We start from the raw sequence: 12,819 nt of genomic DNA, 5'->3' as shown, positions 1-12,819 counted from the left end.
GAAGTGGGCATGCTGAAACAGATCTACCGTCTAACACCAGGAAGTCTACCAGTGATTACTTTCCTCGGGAGGTTCCGAGGAAACTAATGGAGGAAGAAACTCACTGGTGAAAGGGATACCGGCATCATTGCGAAGCTGCCCTCTGCAGCTGAGGCTGATGATAAGCGTTGCTGTTACAGAGCTAGACTTCCTGGTAGCAAAGGAGATTAGAGCGTTCCAGAATAGCAGAGGCCAGGTGACACCACTTAGCCATCAGAAGCACTTAACCATTAAAACCACTTAATTACTGTAATGGGCAGCCAGGTCAGGAGGTCAGGATGTCAGCCGGGGGACTGACCTTTGGGGACCTATGGAGAGGACTAATCGAATATAGTGTTCCTAGGAACAAGAAAGATGGGTAGGAGAATAGTGCAACAGAAAAAATAGTGCTAAAGGCATATAAATAGAAGATAACCTGCAATTAATAATAGGTTAGCAGAAGGCTGAGGTCAGGCACCCCAATGGAAAGTCATGATCTCTTGCCCAGTTTCCAGACCTGAGCCATTTCTCAGACTCAGAACCAATTGACTGAAAGAGAGGTTGCATTATTATGAGGAAAGACTGATTGAGAGTCAGGTGATAACTGAAGGTCTGGCCCAGGTCCATCTAAAACAGGTTTACTGAGTCTGTGGACTCCACCAGTGGTTATTTCTCTGGTTCCTTCATGGAGAATGGAAATACCTAGCACTCGGCAGGATCCTCACATTGGTTCCTTGAGCTGTGGAACTAGAGCTATTTTAGTAGGAACTTCAACAGTAGTCCTTGAAACAGACCCTCTCCCACCAAGAAGAGTATTGCAGGCCCAGAGAATGGCAGACATTAGTGTCATCCTCAAAGACTTCAAGAATGTAGAGATGGTGCTCTTTGTCATAAACCTATTTAATTAGCTAGTCTGACCTCAGAAACACTGGTTAGATCGCAGTGTACAACAGTGGACTACCAAGAACTTAGCCAAATATTGGCCCCATTGCAGCTGGTTTGTAAGATCTGGTATCTTTACTAGAACATATTACTACAGCCTTGGTTCATGTATGTATTAGGTTGGTGCAAAAGTAATTGCAGTTTTTGCCATTACTTGTAATTGCAGTTTTTGCCATTACTTGTAATTGCAGTTTTTGCCATTACTTTTACTTTTGCACTATCTCTAATCGCTATCCATCTGTAAATGTGTTCTTTTCTATATCCACCAGGAAGAAAGATCAGAAGCAGTTTTTATCCATGTGGTATGGACGTGATATTCATTTGCCAGGGCAATGTTAATTATCCTGCTTTCTGTCATATAATATAGTCCAAAGGGACTTGGACGACCTGGGCATCCTGCAGAACATCGCACTGGTCTCCAATATTTATGACACCGTGTTAATTAGATATTAGAAGCAAGAAATGGCAAGTACTCCATGTGCCTTGGTAAGAAATATGTTCTCCACATGCAGTCCCTGCTCCCCACTCTACTCACGCAGAACATGAACCTGGGCATCAGATCCCTGCACTTTCAGGGCAGCCTGAGTGGCGCCATCAGCACAAGCCTGCTGCCCTCCTCCCTCATGCAGGGCCAGATCTGAGCCACGTGTCCATGCAGCTGACGGCGCAGAGCAGGCTGCCCACAACCTCCATGAGCATCACAGGGCCCGGCTACAGCCACACAGGACCCACCTCGCAGGGCGTCCCCATGCAGGGGCAAGGCACCGTCGGCAACTATGTGTCTCGGACCAAAATCAACATGTAGTCCAACCCAGATAGCTCCTCTGCCTCCGCCCAACCCCAGGGAGCCTGGGCCTGCCTCCAAGACCCTTGAAACATGGGACTGCTGGACATGTGGCCCCCAGAGAGCTGCCCTCCTGCTAGGTGCTGATGGGGAGGGGAGGGTGAATCCCTGCTGGCCGCCTCCCTGAGAGCTTCCAGAGGGACGGACACCCATGGGTGCATAGCAACTCCTCCTGTCCCCCTGCTTTGAGGGGGGCTGGGCTGTTTCCCATGAGTCTCAGGGAAGGGCCCTAGGAGGGGGTCCTTGGCCCTGGGTCTGGACAGATAGCACTGGGCTCACAGAGGTGGGGTAGAGTCGTTCCCCAGGTAGGGTAAAACCTGGCCAGAGACACCACAGTGGAGAAGATGAGGGGCCACAAGCTCTGGGCCAGAGGCCTCAGCCTTTCCTCAGGGCAGCTGGACACTGAACCCAGCCGTGTACCGTGGTGGCCACGTGTGGTATTGGGCGCTTGAGAAGCAGCAGGTCCTTGTCACGTTTCATGAGTGTTGTAGACACGCGGACTTTAGAGGCTTAGTCCCAAAAAAGGGTGCAAAGTATCTCCTTAGTATTTCTTCATGATAATTGAATGTTAAAAATTTTTTTGGACATATTGACTCAAATAAAAAGAATGATTTAAAGGGGGGGAAAAAAGAAACATGTTCTCTACAAGGTAGAAGATAGAGGCTAACAAGATTCAGAGGCCTGCCTCATCAGTGAAGTTTTTAAAGATCCAGTGGTCTGGGGTACACTGGAACATCCCCTCCAAAGTACAAGACAAGTTCTTGTAGCCTGAATTCCTACCACCAAGAACAAAAGCAGAATACTTGGTAGGCCTCTGGGTTTTGGAGGCAGCATATTCACTGTACTTGGCAATATATTTATCAGGTGACTTGGAAAGCTGCTAGCTGTTAGTGAAGCCCAGGGTGATAAAGGGCTGTATAGTAGGTACATTCTTTGGTACAAGCAGACCTGACACTTGGACTCTGTGAGCCAGCAGATCCCATGGTACTAGAGGTGTCTGTTGTAAAGAAAGATGCCACGTGGTACTTCTGGCAAGCCCCAATAGGCGAGTCACAGCACAGACCCCAGGATCCTGGAGCAAGGCCATGCCATCTGCTGCAGAGAACTATACTCCATTTGAAAAACAGCTCTGTCATGATAACTGGGCCCTGGTAGAAACTGAGCATCTGACCATGGGACACTAAGTGACCATGAGACACAGAGTGATCATCAATTGGATTCTGTCAGACTCTGTGTTATAAGGTCAGCTGGGTGCAGCAGCAATCCCCTGTAAGGAATCCAGTAGGTCTGCAATTAGGTTCAAGCAAATCCAGAGAGCATGAGTGAGCTGCACAAATAGGTGGCTGAGATCCCCATGTCACCTGCTACTGTTGTACCAACGCCTCTCCCTAAACTCATAGCTATGGCCTCAGGGGACTTCCCCATGAACAGTTGACAACGAAAGAAAAAATTCAAGCTTGGATCTTGGATGGTCAGCTGGGTGTGGATGCAAGCTGGAAATACCTGCTGCAGGTATTTTGCTGCCCCACTCAGGGGTGGTTCTGAAAGAGATGAAAGGGAAAGCATCCCATTTGGCAGAGCTTCAAGCAGTGCATTTAGTCATCGACTTTGGACATAGAAGTATGTTGCCCATATACTAATGGACAATGACAAATGTTAGCTTCACTTGTTGGTCAACGGCCTGGAAGAAGGAAGATTGGGAAAGGCTGGAGAATAGGCAGGTAAATAGACTTATGGGAGGAGGCACATAGTGTAAGGACGCTTTAGTACATAATGCCCATTAGAAAGTTTCCACTGCAGAAGAGGCATCAACCAGCTGTGTAGACAGGATGTCTAGGCCAGCAGATATTAGGCAGCCTCTGTCTGTGCCCATCCCAGTTCTCGCACAAGGGGCCCATAGAGGGAGTAGCCATGGTAGCAGAGGCGGAGGCTATGCACGGGCCCAACAGCTTGGACTCTCTCCAAAGCTGATAAAACTACTTCTGCTATTGAATGTCTGACCTGTTTGCAGCAGAGACCAACACTGAGTGCTCAAGAATGCCAAACAGCTACCGGGTGGCAAGTTGATTACACTGGGTCCTTCCAGCCTGGAAAGAGTCCCATTTCATCATGACTGGGTTTGACATATATTCCCAGTACAGATTCGCTTTTCCTGCCTGCAGTGCTTCAGCCAGTACCACTACTGAAGGACTTACAGAATGTCAGACAGTCTGACACAGGATCTCACATAACACTGCCTCAGACCAAGGGTCTCCCTTTCCAGCAAGAAGATATAGTGTTGGGCACCTGACCAGAGGATCCACTGGTCATACCACATACCATACCACTTGGAAGCTATCAAATTGATAGAGTGGAGCAATGGCCTATTGAAGGCATAGCTGAAATTCCACCTTGGAAATAATCCCTTGTGAGGTTGGAGCGTTATCCTTCAGGATAATGCAAATATACTCCTTAAACCAGTGGCTGGTATATGGTGTTGTGGATAGAATACATGGTATTCTATCCACAGTAGATAGAATACATGGATCCAGTGATCAAGGGATAATCAGGTCCTATACTCAGAGGTGGGATGCTTTCATCATAGGACACAGTAAGAGTCCCACTAAACTGAAAGCTATGGCTGCTCTCTGATCACTGTGGGCTCTTAATGTTGGAAGACCTGCAAGCAAACCATCAGAATGAGGTGGAGGCTGCTGCTACATAATTAGACCAGAGAGGAATACATTGCATACTCAGGAGATTCAATGGGAGCATTTCTTGGTATTCCTGTGCCTAGTTGTAACTGTAAATGAATAAGTACGGCCACCATAGCCTGGTAAAAGCATGATAACCAGGGTCTGAAACCCCTCAGGGATGAGTGTCTGGTTCAAGCCATCAGTCAAACAACCTGCACCAGCAGAAGTGCTAGCTGAGGTGGAGGGGAATCTAGAAAGGGTAGTGCAGGAGGGAGATAATGAGTATCAGTTATGGCCTTGGAACCAGCTGCGGCAATAGGGGCTGTAGTTTGTCCCAATACCCTTGTCTTTTAAAAATTTCCCAGAAATTGGGATTAGAAACTGCTCAGATGGAGAAACTTAACATGAGAAGCAAAGGATCTCAGCAATACAAAGCATGGACCATAGTGAACGTTTTTTGTTTCCTGCCCAAATCCACTCTATAAGCTCATGCAGCTGTACTCCAGCTGCTGGGAGTGTTGGATAACAATTTCAGCTGCCTTATTCTCTAGAGAATTTCCCTTGGCTAAAACAGGAGCCACCTCACGCATGAGGTTCTGCTGCAATCCTCCCCCTGAAGATCTCACCCAATGAGGGACATGCATGTACGTACAAAGAGCTGGCCAACAAGGCCACTTGGTGGTGAATTTCATGGGATCAGTGGAGGCCCATTCTTGTTTCCTTGTCCTCCTGGCCAATCCTGCTTCCTCTATCCCCTTCTCCAGAGTGCACCATCCTAATAAAACACTTCAATAACAATCCTTGTCTCAGGCTTCATTTCTAGATAACCTGATCCAAGACCATCTCTGGCCTAATTAAGACCCTGGTTATCAGGGGTGTCCTTGAGGGTTGCTTTTATATGCAGAAAAGGACTATTGCGAAGTTTCTCTTGAGGAATGAAATACTGAGACATGCTACATGATGACCCTTGAAAACATTATGCTAAGTGAAAGAAACTAGACACAAAAAACCACATGACGTAGAATACCATTTGTTTGAAATGCTCAGAATAGGTAAATCCAGAGACAGAAAGTACATTAGTAATTGCCAGGGGCTGGGAATAGGGTGGAGTAGGAATGAGAGTAATTGTTAATAGGTATAGGGTTTCCTTTGGGGAGATGAACATGTTTTACAATTAGATTGTGGTGAATGCTGCGCAAGTCTGATTATACTAAAAACCACTGGATTATATACCTTAAATGGGCAAATTTTATGGTATATGAATTATATCTCAATAAGGCTGTTAAAAGAGCTATAAGGAAATAAAGAAAATATTCTTTAAAAAATCTTTGTCTTAAACAGTTAATATTCAACTTATTAGTTCCAAATTCAATGTCCTAGTTACAACTCAGGTTTTTACATTTGGTTTACAGCTCTTGTTATTCTAGTGGTAAGCATAGTAAATCTTTTTGTTTTTGTTTTTTTTTGAGACGGAGTCTCGCTCTGTTACCAGGCTGGAGTGCAGTGGCACGATATCAGCTCACTGCAACCTCCGCCTCCCAAGTTCAAGCGATTCTCCTGCCTCAGCCTCCCAAGTAGCTGGGACTACAGGTGTGCGCCACCACGCCCAGCTAGTTTTTGTATTTTTAGTAGAGATGGGGTTTCACCATGTTGGCCAGGATGGTCTCGATCTCTTGACCTCGTGATCTGCCTGCCTTGGCCTCCCAAAGTGCTGGGATTACAGGAGTGAGCCGCTGTGCCTGGTCAAGTATAGTAAATCTTAACAGTCATTTGGAATTAGCCCGTCACTAACTTTCAATCTCATTCATATACATATTTAATTATCTTCAAACCAACATTTTAAACTGTATTTATAAATCTAATATTTTATCTCATTCACAAGTACTTCAAATGTTAAATGTAATTCCTTCTTTAAATCTTATATAATAATTTTTAAACTAATAATAAAACAATATGGGGAGCCTATATTTCTCTTTGCTGCTCTGATGCCATCCATAAACTTAGTAAGATTTCAACTTAAACTTAAAACTTGAAATCGAGTGCTCCATTTTGTTTTAAATTGTAATTAAGGCTGTTGTTTTATGAAGCCAAAATCTTTTAAACATGACAAGTACATAATTTACCAGACATACAGAGAATCCTTTTAATGTTATGGTTTTAATTATTTTACACCTTTTTATTCCTAATTGTAAAAAGTCCAGGAGTTACATGAGGCATACACACTAAGAAGGCCAGGTACCAATCCAATAAACAGAAATTAATTAGACCAGAGACCTTGGCAGGTTCCGAAACCTGGAGTAAATATCCAGAATGATTCATCTGTCTGTTCCAGCTGCTGTATCTAAGCCCCTCTTTGTAGTCATTTTGTCTTGGACTACAAAAACTAAAGCAAGGTGTTGGATTCAAGTTACATACATTACCTGACTCTACTCACAAAAACCTGCAGCTTCCTACCTGGTAAATCACTTGATTGGATTTTTATTTAGACATTTTTATAATAGTTTTTTTTTTATTCTTAGGGTATATAATAGGAAATAGGAAAAATAGGAAGAGACACATATGTCTTTTCCACTCAACATGTAAAAAGTATTTGCACTTGGATTACTGCATTTGATTGCACTCTCCAAAATTCACAGATATTAAAAATGATTTCTACTTGTTATTTTCTATGATGTGTGTTCACAATAGCTGAAGTCGTTGTACTATGTGCATTAATCCCGTTTGCCAAAAGATTGCACTTTTCTCTGCTCATCTATGCAGTAGGCCGAGGAGAATGTTCTGCCAAGTGCTGTGCTAAGTTCTGGGATTACAAAAATGAATTAGACCATTTGATCACACTTAAGGAGTTCAGACTCTAGGTAGTAAAGACCTGAAAACAGAAAATCATTTTAAGTATTTGCTCAATGGCTCTTTTTCCATGGGAAAAGAGGGCAAGGACTTCATTCTATGAGGACATGACGGTCTGATTCACGGCTGTCATCACCAGCACCTAATACATAGTCACACTCAGTATTTGTTAAATACCTGAATACATGCTAAAATAGGGTTATATATAGAGGGAGTATGGGAGCCCCCAAAAGGGACATTTGCCTAGTTTTATGTGTAAATATGGGGCCGGAGGGTGAGGTAAGGGTGTTACTTCAGAGGTATCAGGAAAAATTCCTTAAAGATGAGAACTGAGCTGAGTTTTGGGAGACAGAGGAAATTAGGTAAAAGTGGAGTTGGGGGTTGCTTAGGAGTTCCCACATCTTGTGGCGGAACTTCAAGCAGTTTCGGAGTGCCAAGACATCAGCCTGTAAATGTAAGCAGCAGAAAGATCTGGAAGGGCTTTCTAGGCTGTTTTATATATTTCCATTTTAGTATCCACATCCATATGCTTATTTTAAACACTTGTCCATAGATCCTTACTACACTGGTAGCTCACTGATGCTAAGGACTGCATCTTGCTTGTTATCCAGGTGCCCAGCATAATAATGGGGATATGGTAGTTCCTCAAAAGTTAATGCAGAAATGAAAGAACAAACGGAAGAATGACAAGTAGCGGCATTGTGAGCACTCTCCAGTGATGAAGTCATCAGGATGGTAGGGATGTCAGGAAAGGGGACTATACCAGGTTAGACAGAGACCTACTCAGCATCTTAACTAATGGTGAGGTAAGTTTAGTAAGCCTCACATCTCAGAAATAAAATCAGAGAGGAATGTTGGGAGTTTCAAACTGCTTTCCTAGCGGGAAGGTGAAAAAACACAAAATAATAGTGGGGTGCGGTGCCTCATGCCTGTAATCCCGTTTTGCTGAGGTGAGAGGATTGCTTGAGGCCGAGTACGAAACCAGCCTGGGCAACATAGCGAGACCCCCGTCTCTATAAAAGAAAAAATGTGAAATTAGTGGCAAGCGCCTGTAGTTCCAGCTACTGGGATGAGGAGGGAGGATCGCTGGAGGCTGCAGTGAGCTACGATCGCTCCGCTGCACTCCAGCCTGGGCGACAGGATGAGACCTTGTCTCAGATAGATAGAGATAGACAGACTTCAGAATTCATTAGGGTTTGTAATTTCCAAGTTCCAACGCACAGCAAGGGAAAGTGCCTGGCTGGGTAGTATGTTACACCCGGAAGTAAAGAGACGCATACACCGTTGGGTGCACTTTATAGTCTGGCTGGCAAACAAGCGACACCGACGCGCAGAGTTAAGTGCTGGGACTTCCCAAGCCTGGAAAGCAGACTGTGTCTCTGCGACTAAGCGGCTGCCACGAGCGCTGAGCGGCCGGGCATTTGGCCTCGAGGAGGAGGCACTGTAAGGGCTGCGCAAGAGGGGCGGAACGCGGGACGCCAGACACCCTAGCTCCCGACGGACGCAGTTTTCAGTCGCACGGGCGAGCTCCGGGCCGGCTGCGGAGCGACTCCCCTCCCCCGAGTGGGCGGCGTGGCTGTCGGGAAAGAAGGACTGGGGCCTGCCGTTCCTCCTCCCGAGTATCCCTTCCAGCTGGACGACCCCACGCTGCAGCACGGGCTTCCGGCTTCTCTCCTCAGTGGCCAATTCGAGGGCACAGCGGGCTCCGGAGGCGCGGCGGCAAGCCTATCCCGCCTCCCAACCACAGCCTCCAGCACCCGAGAGAACGGCCGCCCACGGCACACGTTTTCCGGGCAGGAGGCGAAGGCCCAAGACCTAGAGAGGTGGGCTCGAGGGAAAGATCTGGGTCCCACCACTACTTCCTGGAGACGCCGGGGAAAGCAGGCCATCCTTCGAGCCACCCATCTCTTCTCCGATTGGTTAACTGCCCTCTTATTGCGCTTCTCTGGCTGGTGATTGGTTGGGATGCACCGTCTATCACCTGCTTCCTTGTGGATATCTAGGTCTCTAAGGGAAGCGTTACTTGAGGCTCGGTTGGGAAGAGGTTGGTTGGGCCGCTTGTGCCCACTTTGTTTATCGTAGTGGGGCTCGTCCCCCGGCGCGAGCTTCCGTCGCAACGGCCGGGAAAGAAACCAGTAGCGGGACGGAGGGCGGGGGTGGCAAGAAAGTCAAGGTTTAGAAGTAAGCCGGAGACGCCTAACCCTGATAACATCCGAATGGGAACGGGATAGGAAGGAAGGCCTTTGAGAGAGGAGGCGTAAACCCAGGAACAGTGACAGTGTAGGACGAAAGGCCTAAGTTTGTTGCGGAAGGTAGGGGCCTTGCGGGAGGTTTTCGTGACCTAATTGTATGGGGATCTAATTTTCTAGATGTGTCTAACAAAATCCACTGGAGAATTTGCTTTGGCTTTGCAGCAGAGTGGGGAGACTACCACCGGTTCCTGGCCTTTAAAGAGACAGTTTATTGAATTATTCAACTCTCTTTTATTGCTTCAGATGGGCAGCTCTCAAAAGAGGCACAAACAATTGAAGGATGGATACCATGACATATGTTAAAAGCGTGTTGAAAGGAAAATAAGGTATTCGCTTTGTTTTCATGGTGATTAATTGTATAAGAAAATTACCTTTAAGGAGAAGCTCTTAAGTTTTAAATAATATTAGGGTAACTTGATTTTATGATAGGCTTCAACTTGTAAAATTATTTATTACAAAAATCCTATTATTGCTGTACCTACGAAATATGCTCTTTGCTAATTATGGTCTTAATCTGAAGATAGAAATCTTGAGTTTTTAGTAGTGTTAATTCGTATTTGAGTGGATAATGTTACTAGGTCATTTGTTCAAAATGATAAAATAACCACAGTGAAAAAAATCCTTGAATTTGTAATTTAGTGTTACAGGTGAAATTGAATAGTTGCTTACTTCTACAGTGTTTTAGACTTGTAGGCTAATTTCACCTTATATTTAAAGCAGCTTGCTTATTAAACACCTAGTGTATTTCGAGAGGCAGAGTTGCACAGTTGCTTCACTGGTAGCCTAGCCATTTGAGCCTCCAGCCTCTACTGAGTCAGGTGCTGTATTACTCATACCCTTTAGTGACATGCCAGAAATTGTCGAGGAATAGTTTATTTCATGTGCAGAACACCCAGATTAGCTCTTAACAGCAAACCTGGTCCTACCCTGGAAAACTCTAATCAAGGATTGGGGATGAGATTTGGGCATCTGGATTTTTAAAAATATCCTTAAGTGAGTTTGAGAACCATTGCTTTAGTGTGACTTACTGAATAGATGTATTTAAGAAATTCTAAAATATTTATGAAACAAACATCTTTCTCTCTTGATTTCCTTGTAATTTAAAAGTGAGCTGCTCAGGAGTGACATTTAAATATAATCCAAAAATAGCGTTTTCTTAGGCAAAGTCAGGAAGTTTCACTGGCATTCTGAAACTCCTGGGACTAACCATTCCAGGCTTAAGGATGAGGCTTGTATGGGGAGATACAAAGTGCTCTGATGCACTTTCACAATCCTTGAGCCATACATGATGTCTTGTTTCCTGTTGGGTTTCAAAGTCTTCCTGGTAGGCTTTAATAAGAGACCACCTCCCAGTCTGTTCAGTAGATATTAATTAGGCTAAATGATTTTCACCTCAACAAAGTGCAGTGGGGGATAATATTACATTCATGAGCCTTATTTTGGAAAGAATACCTTGCTGAAAACAAATGTAAATTATATCATCCCAGTATCCCTTTGCTCATTAAGTGAAGAATGTGCATAATTCAAGCCTAAAATTTGTAATTAATGTGAAGTACCCAGATACTGAAACATAAATGAGGACTTCTGGATCAACTTTTCCAGATCGTCAACATGGTCAAAAATGAGATAATCACTATGGTATTCAGGCATGAGCATTGTGTGGTAAACCCAAATCCAGTCTGACTTAATGGCTTTAGGCAAAGAAGTAAGTGCTAATTGTGTTGTATTTCCTAGAAGCTGTTTTTCATTTTATATGTAAGGTTCTCATTGCAAGATTTGGCAAATACAGTATTTGGGTAGGGGACAACATTTAAAAATTAAGAAAAACTGCAAGTTAAAAATACAAAGCCAAATGTGGTCCATGACTTAACACCTTGAATGTTGTTTATATTGTTTGAACAGAAAGCCAGGAATCTCAGGATGAATCAGTCTAGATCGAGATCAGATGGTGGCAGTGAAGAAACCTTATCTCAAGACCATAATCATCATGAAAATGAGAGAAGATGGCAGCAAGAGCGTCTCCACAGAGAAGAGGCCTATTATCAGTTTATTAATGAACTCAATGATGAAGATTATCGGCTTATGAGAGACCATAATCTTTTAGGCACCCCTGGTAAGAGATGGGTAAAAAAGGAAACACCCTTTTTTCATAATTTGGAGGGAAGGATTTCAAGATAAGGAGAATTGGTATTTTTTTCCCTGCTTCTCTTTATGAAAATATAGTATATTGTTTTTGTGAGTTTAAGAACTTTTTAGTATAATAAAGTAGAAAATCACTGGCTTCTGTATTTTATAAGGTGAAAATAGGGGACATGGAGCATTATTATACAAATGCCAAACTAAGAAACAGGTTAATGTACATAATGGTGTTAAGTATTTACATATATGGTCCTATTTGTAATTTTTATACAAATAAAATATGACTTAAAACCCAATTTGAACTCATTTGGGGTATTATAATTTATTTATTCAGCTGAATTAATAGCTCCCCCCAAAGCCCAATGTGTTCCATAAAGTTTTTACAAATGAACTAATGGAAATTTGTATGTTTATATATTGTGTGTTTGTATATTGATGACCCATATAATGAAGTAATGGGGATAAAATTCAAGTAAATATTTGAAGTTTTCTCTATAAATGCTCCCTTAATTTCTTTTTAACTGACAAAAATCCACAGTTATAGCTTATAGATTCCTAAGTGTATCAACTGGCAGCACTTTACCAACTATTCAAATTAAATCTTATTTTAATACTTTTTAATAAAAGATTAATAAATGAAGCACAACCGAATTGATGCACATTTGTCCCAGTTGAGTATTTTTAACTGTCTTCAATTTACAGAACATATGAAAGTAATAAGACATTTGTCTTCTATAGGTTACTAAAGATTAGTCTTACCCTTCATGAGGTCTCATAAAACTTAATTCAGAATTCTTAAATGAGCAGTTTTTCATTGTTTTAGGAGAAATAACATCAGAAGAACTGCAACAGCGGTTAGATGGCGTCAAGGAACAACTAGCATCTCAGCCTGACTTCAGAGATGGAACGAATTACAGAGGTACTATGGAGTCCTTTCCATAAGGAACAGGCTTGATTGGAGCACTTGCAGAAATGAAATTCTTAGACCTTATATAGTATGTTTGTCTTCAATTTTTTCCAGTTTTAATGTGATACTCATTCAGATAATATGTATATGTGTGGTAAAGCAGTATGGTTAAGCAGTATAGGACAGAGGAATGAA

At 43.3% G+C, this 12,819-nt stretch overlaps 1 protein-coding gene across 22 annotated transcripts in view; it reads left to right on the top strand.

The window, feature by feature from the left end:
• The first annotated feature begins 7,561 nt into the window (after positions 1-7,561).
• The window catches only part of RNF6 (ring finger protein 6), a 182,376-nt gene continuing 177,118 nt past the window's right edge, over positions 7,562-12,819 (top strand). For 6 of the 22 annotated variants that reach the window (XR_010123491.1, XR_008493300.2, XR_008493302.2 and 3 more), the window contains exons 1-4: positions 8,039-8,132; positions 9,822-9,904; positions 11,481-11,691; positions 12,541-12,636. Coding sequence is in view for 16 of the 22 variants with exons in the window: in XM_054446087.2 (XP_054302062.2) it covers positions 11,499-11,691; positions 12,541-12,636 (289 nt within the window). In the remaining 6 variants the exon portion in view is untranslated. Of the gene's footprint in view, positions 9,639-9,821; positions 9,905-11,480; positions 11,692-12,540; positions 12,637-12,819 lie in introns of all 22 variants that reach the window. The other 16 variants (XR_008493304.2, XM_063650665.1, XM_054446085.2 and 13 more) reach the window with 12 other exon arrangements.

This window comes from Pongo pygmaeus, chromosome 14, assembly GCF_028885625.2.
Source record: "Pongo pygmaeus isolate AG05252 chromosome 14, NHGRI_mPonPyg2-v2.0_pri, whole genome shotgun sequence".
Lineage (NCBI taxonomy): Eukaryota > Metazoa > Chordata > Mammalia > Primates > Hominidae > Pongo > Pongo pygmaeus.
Note: the sequence above shows the minus strand (reverse complement) of the source record. Positions and strands in the feature narration are given on the sequence as shown.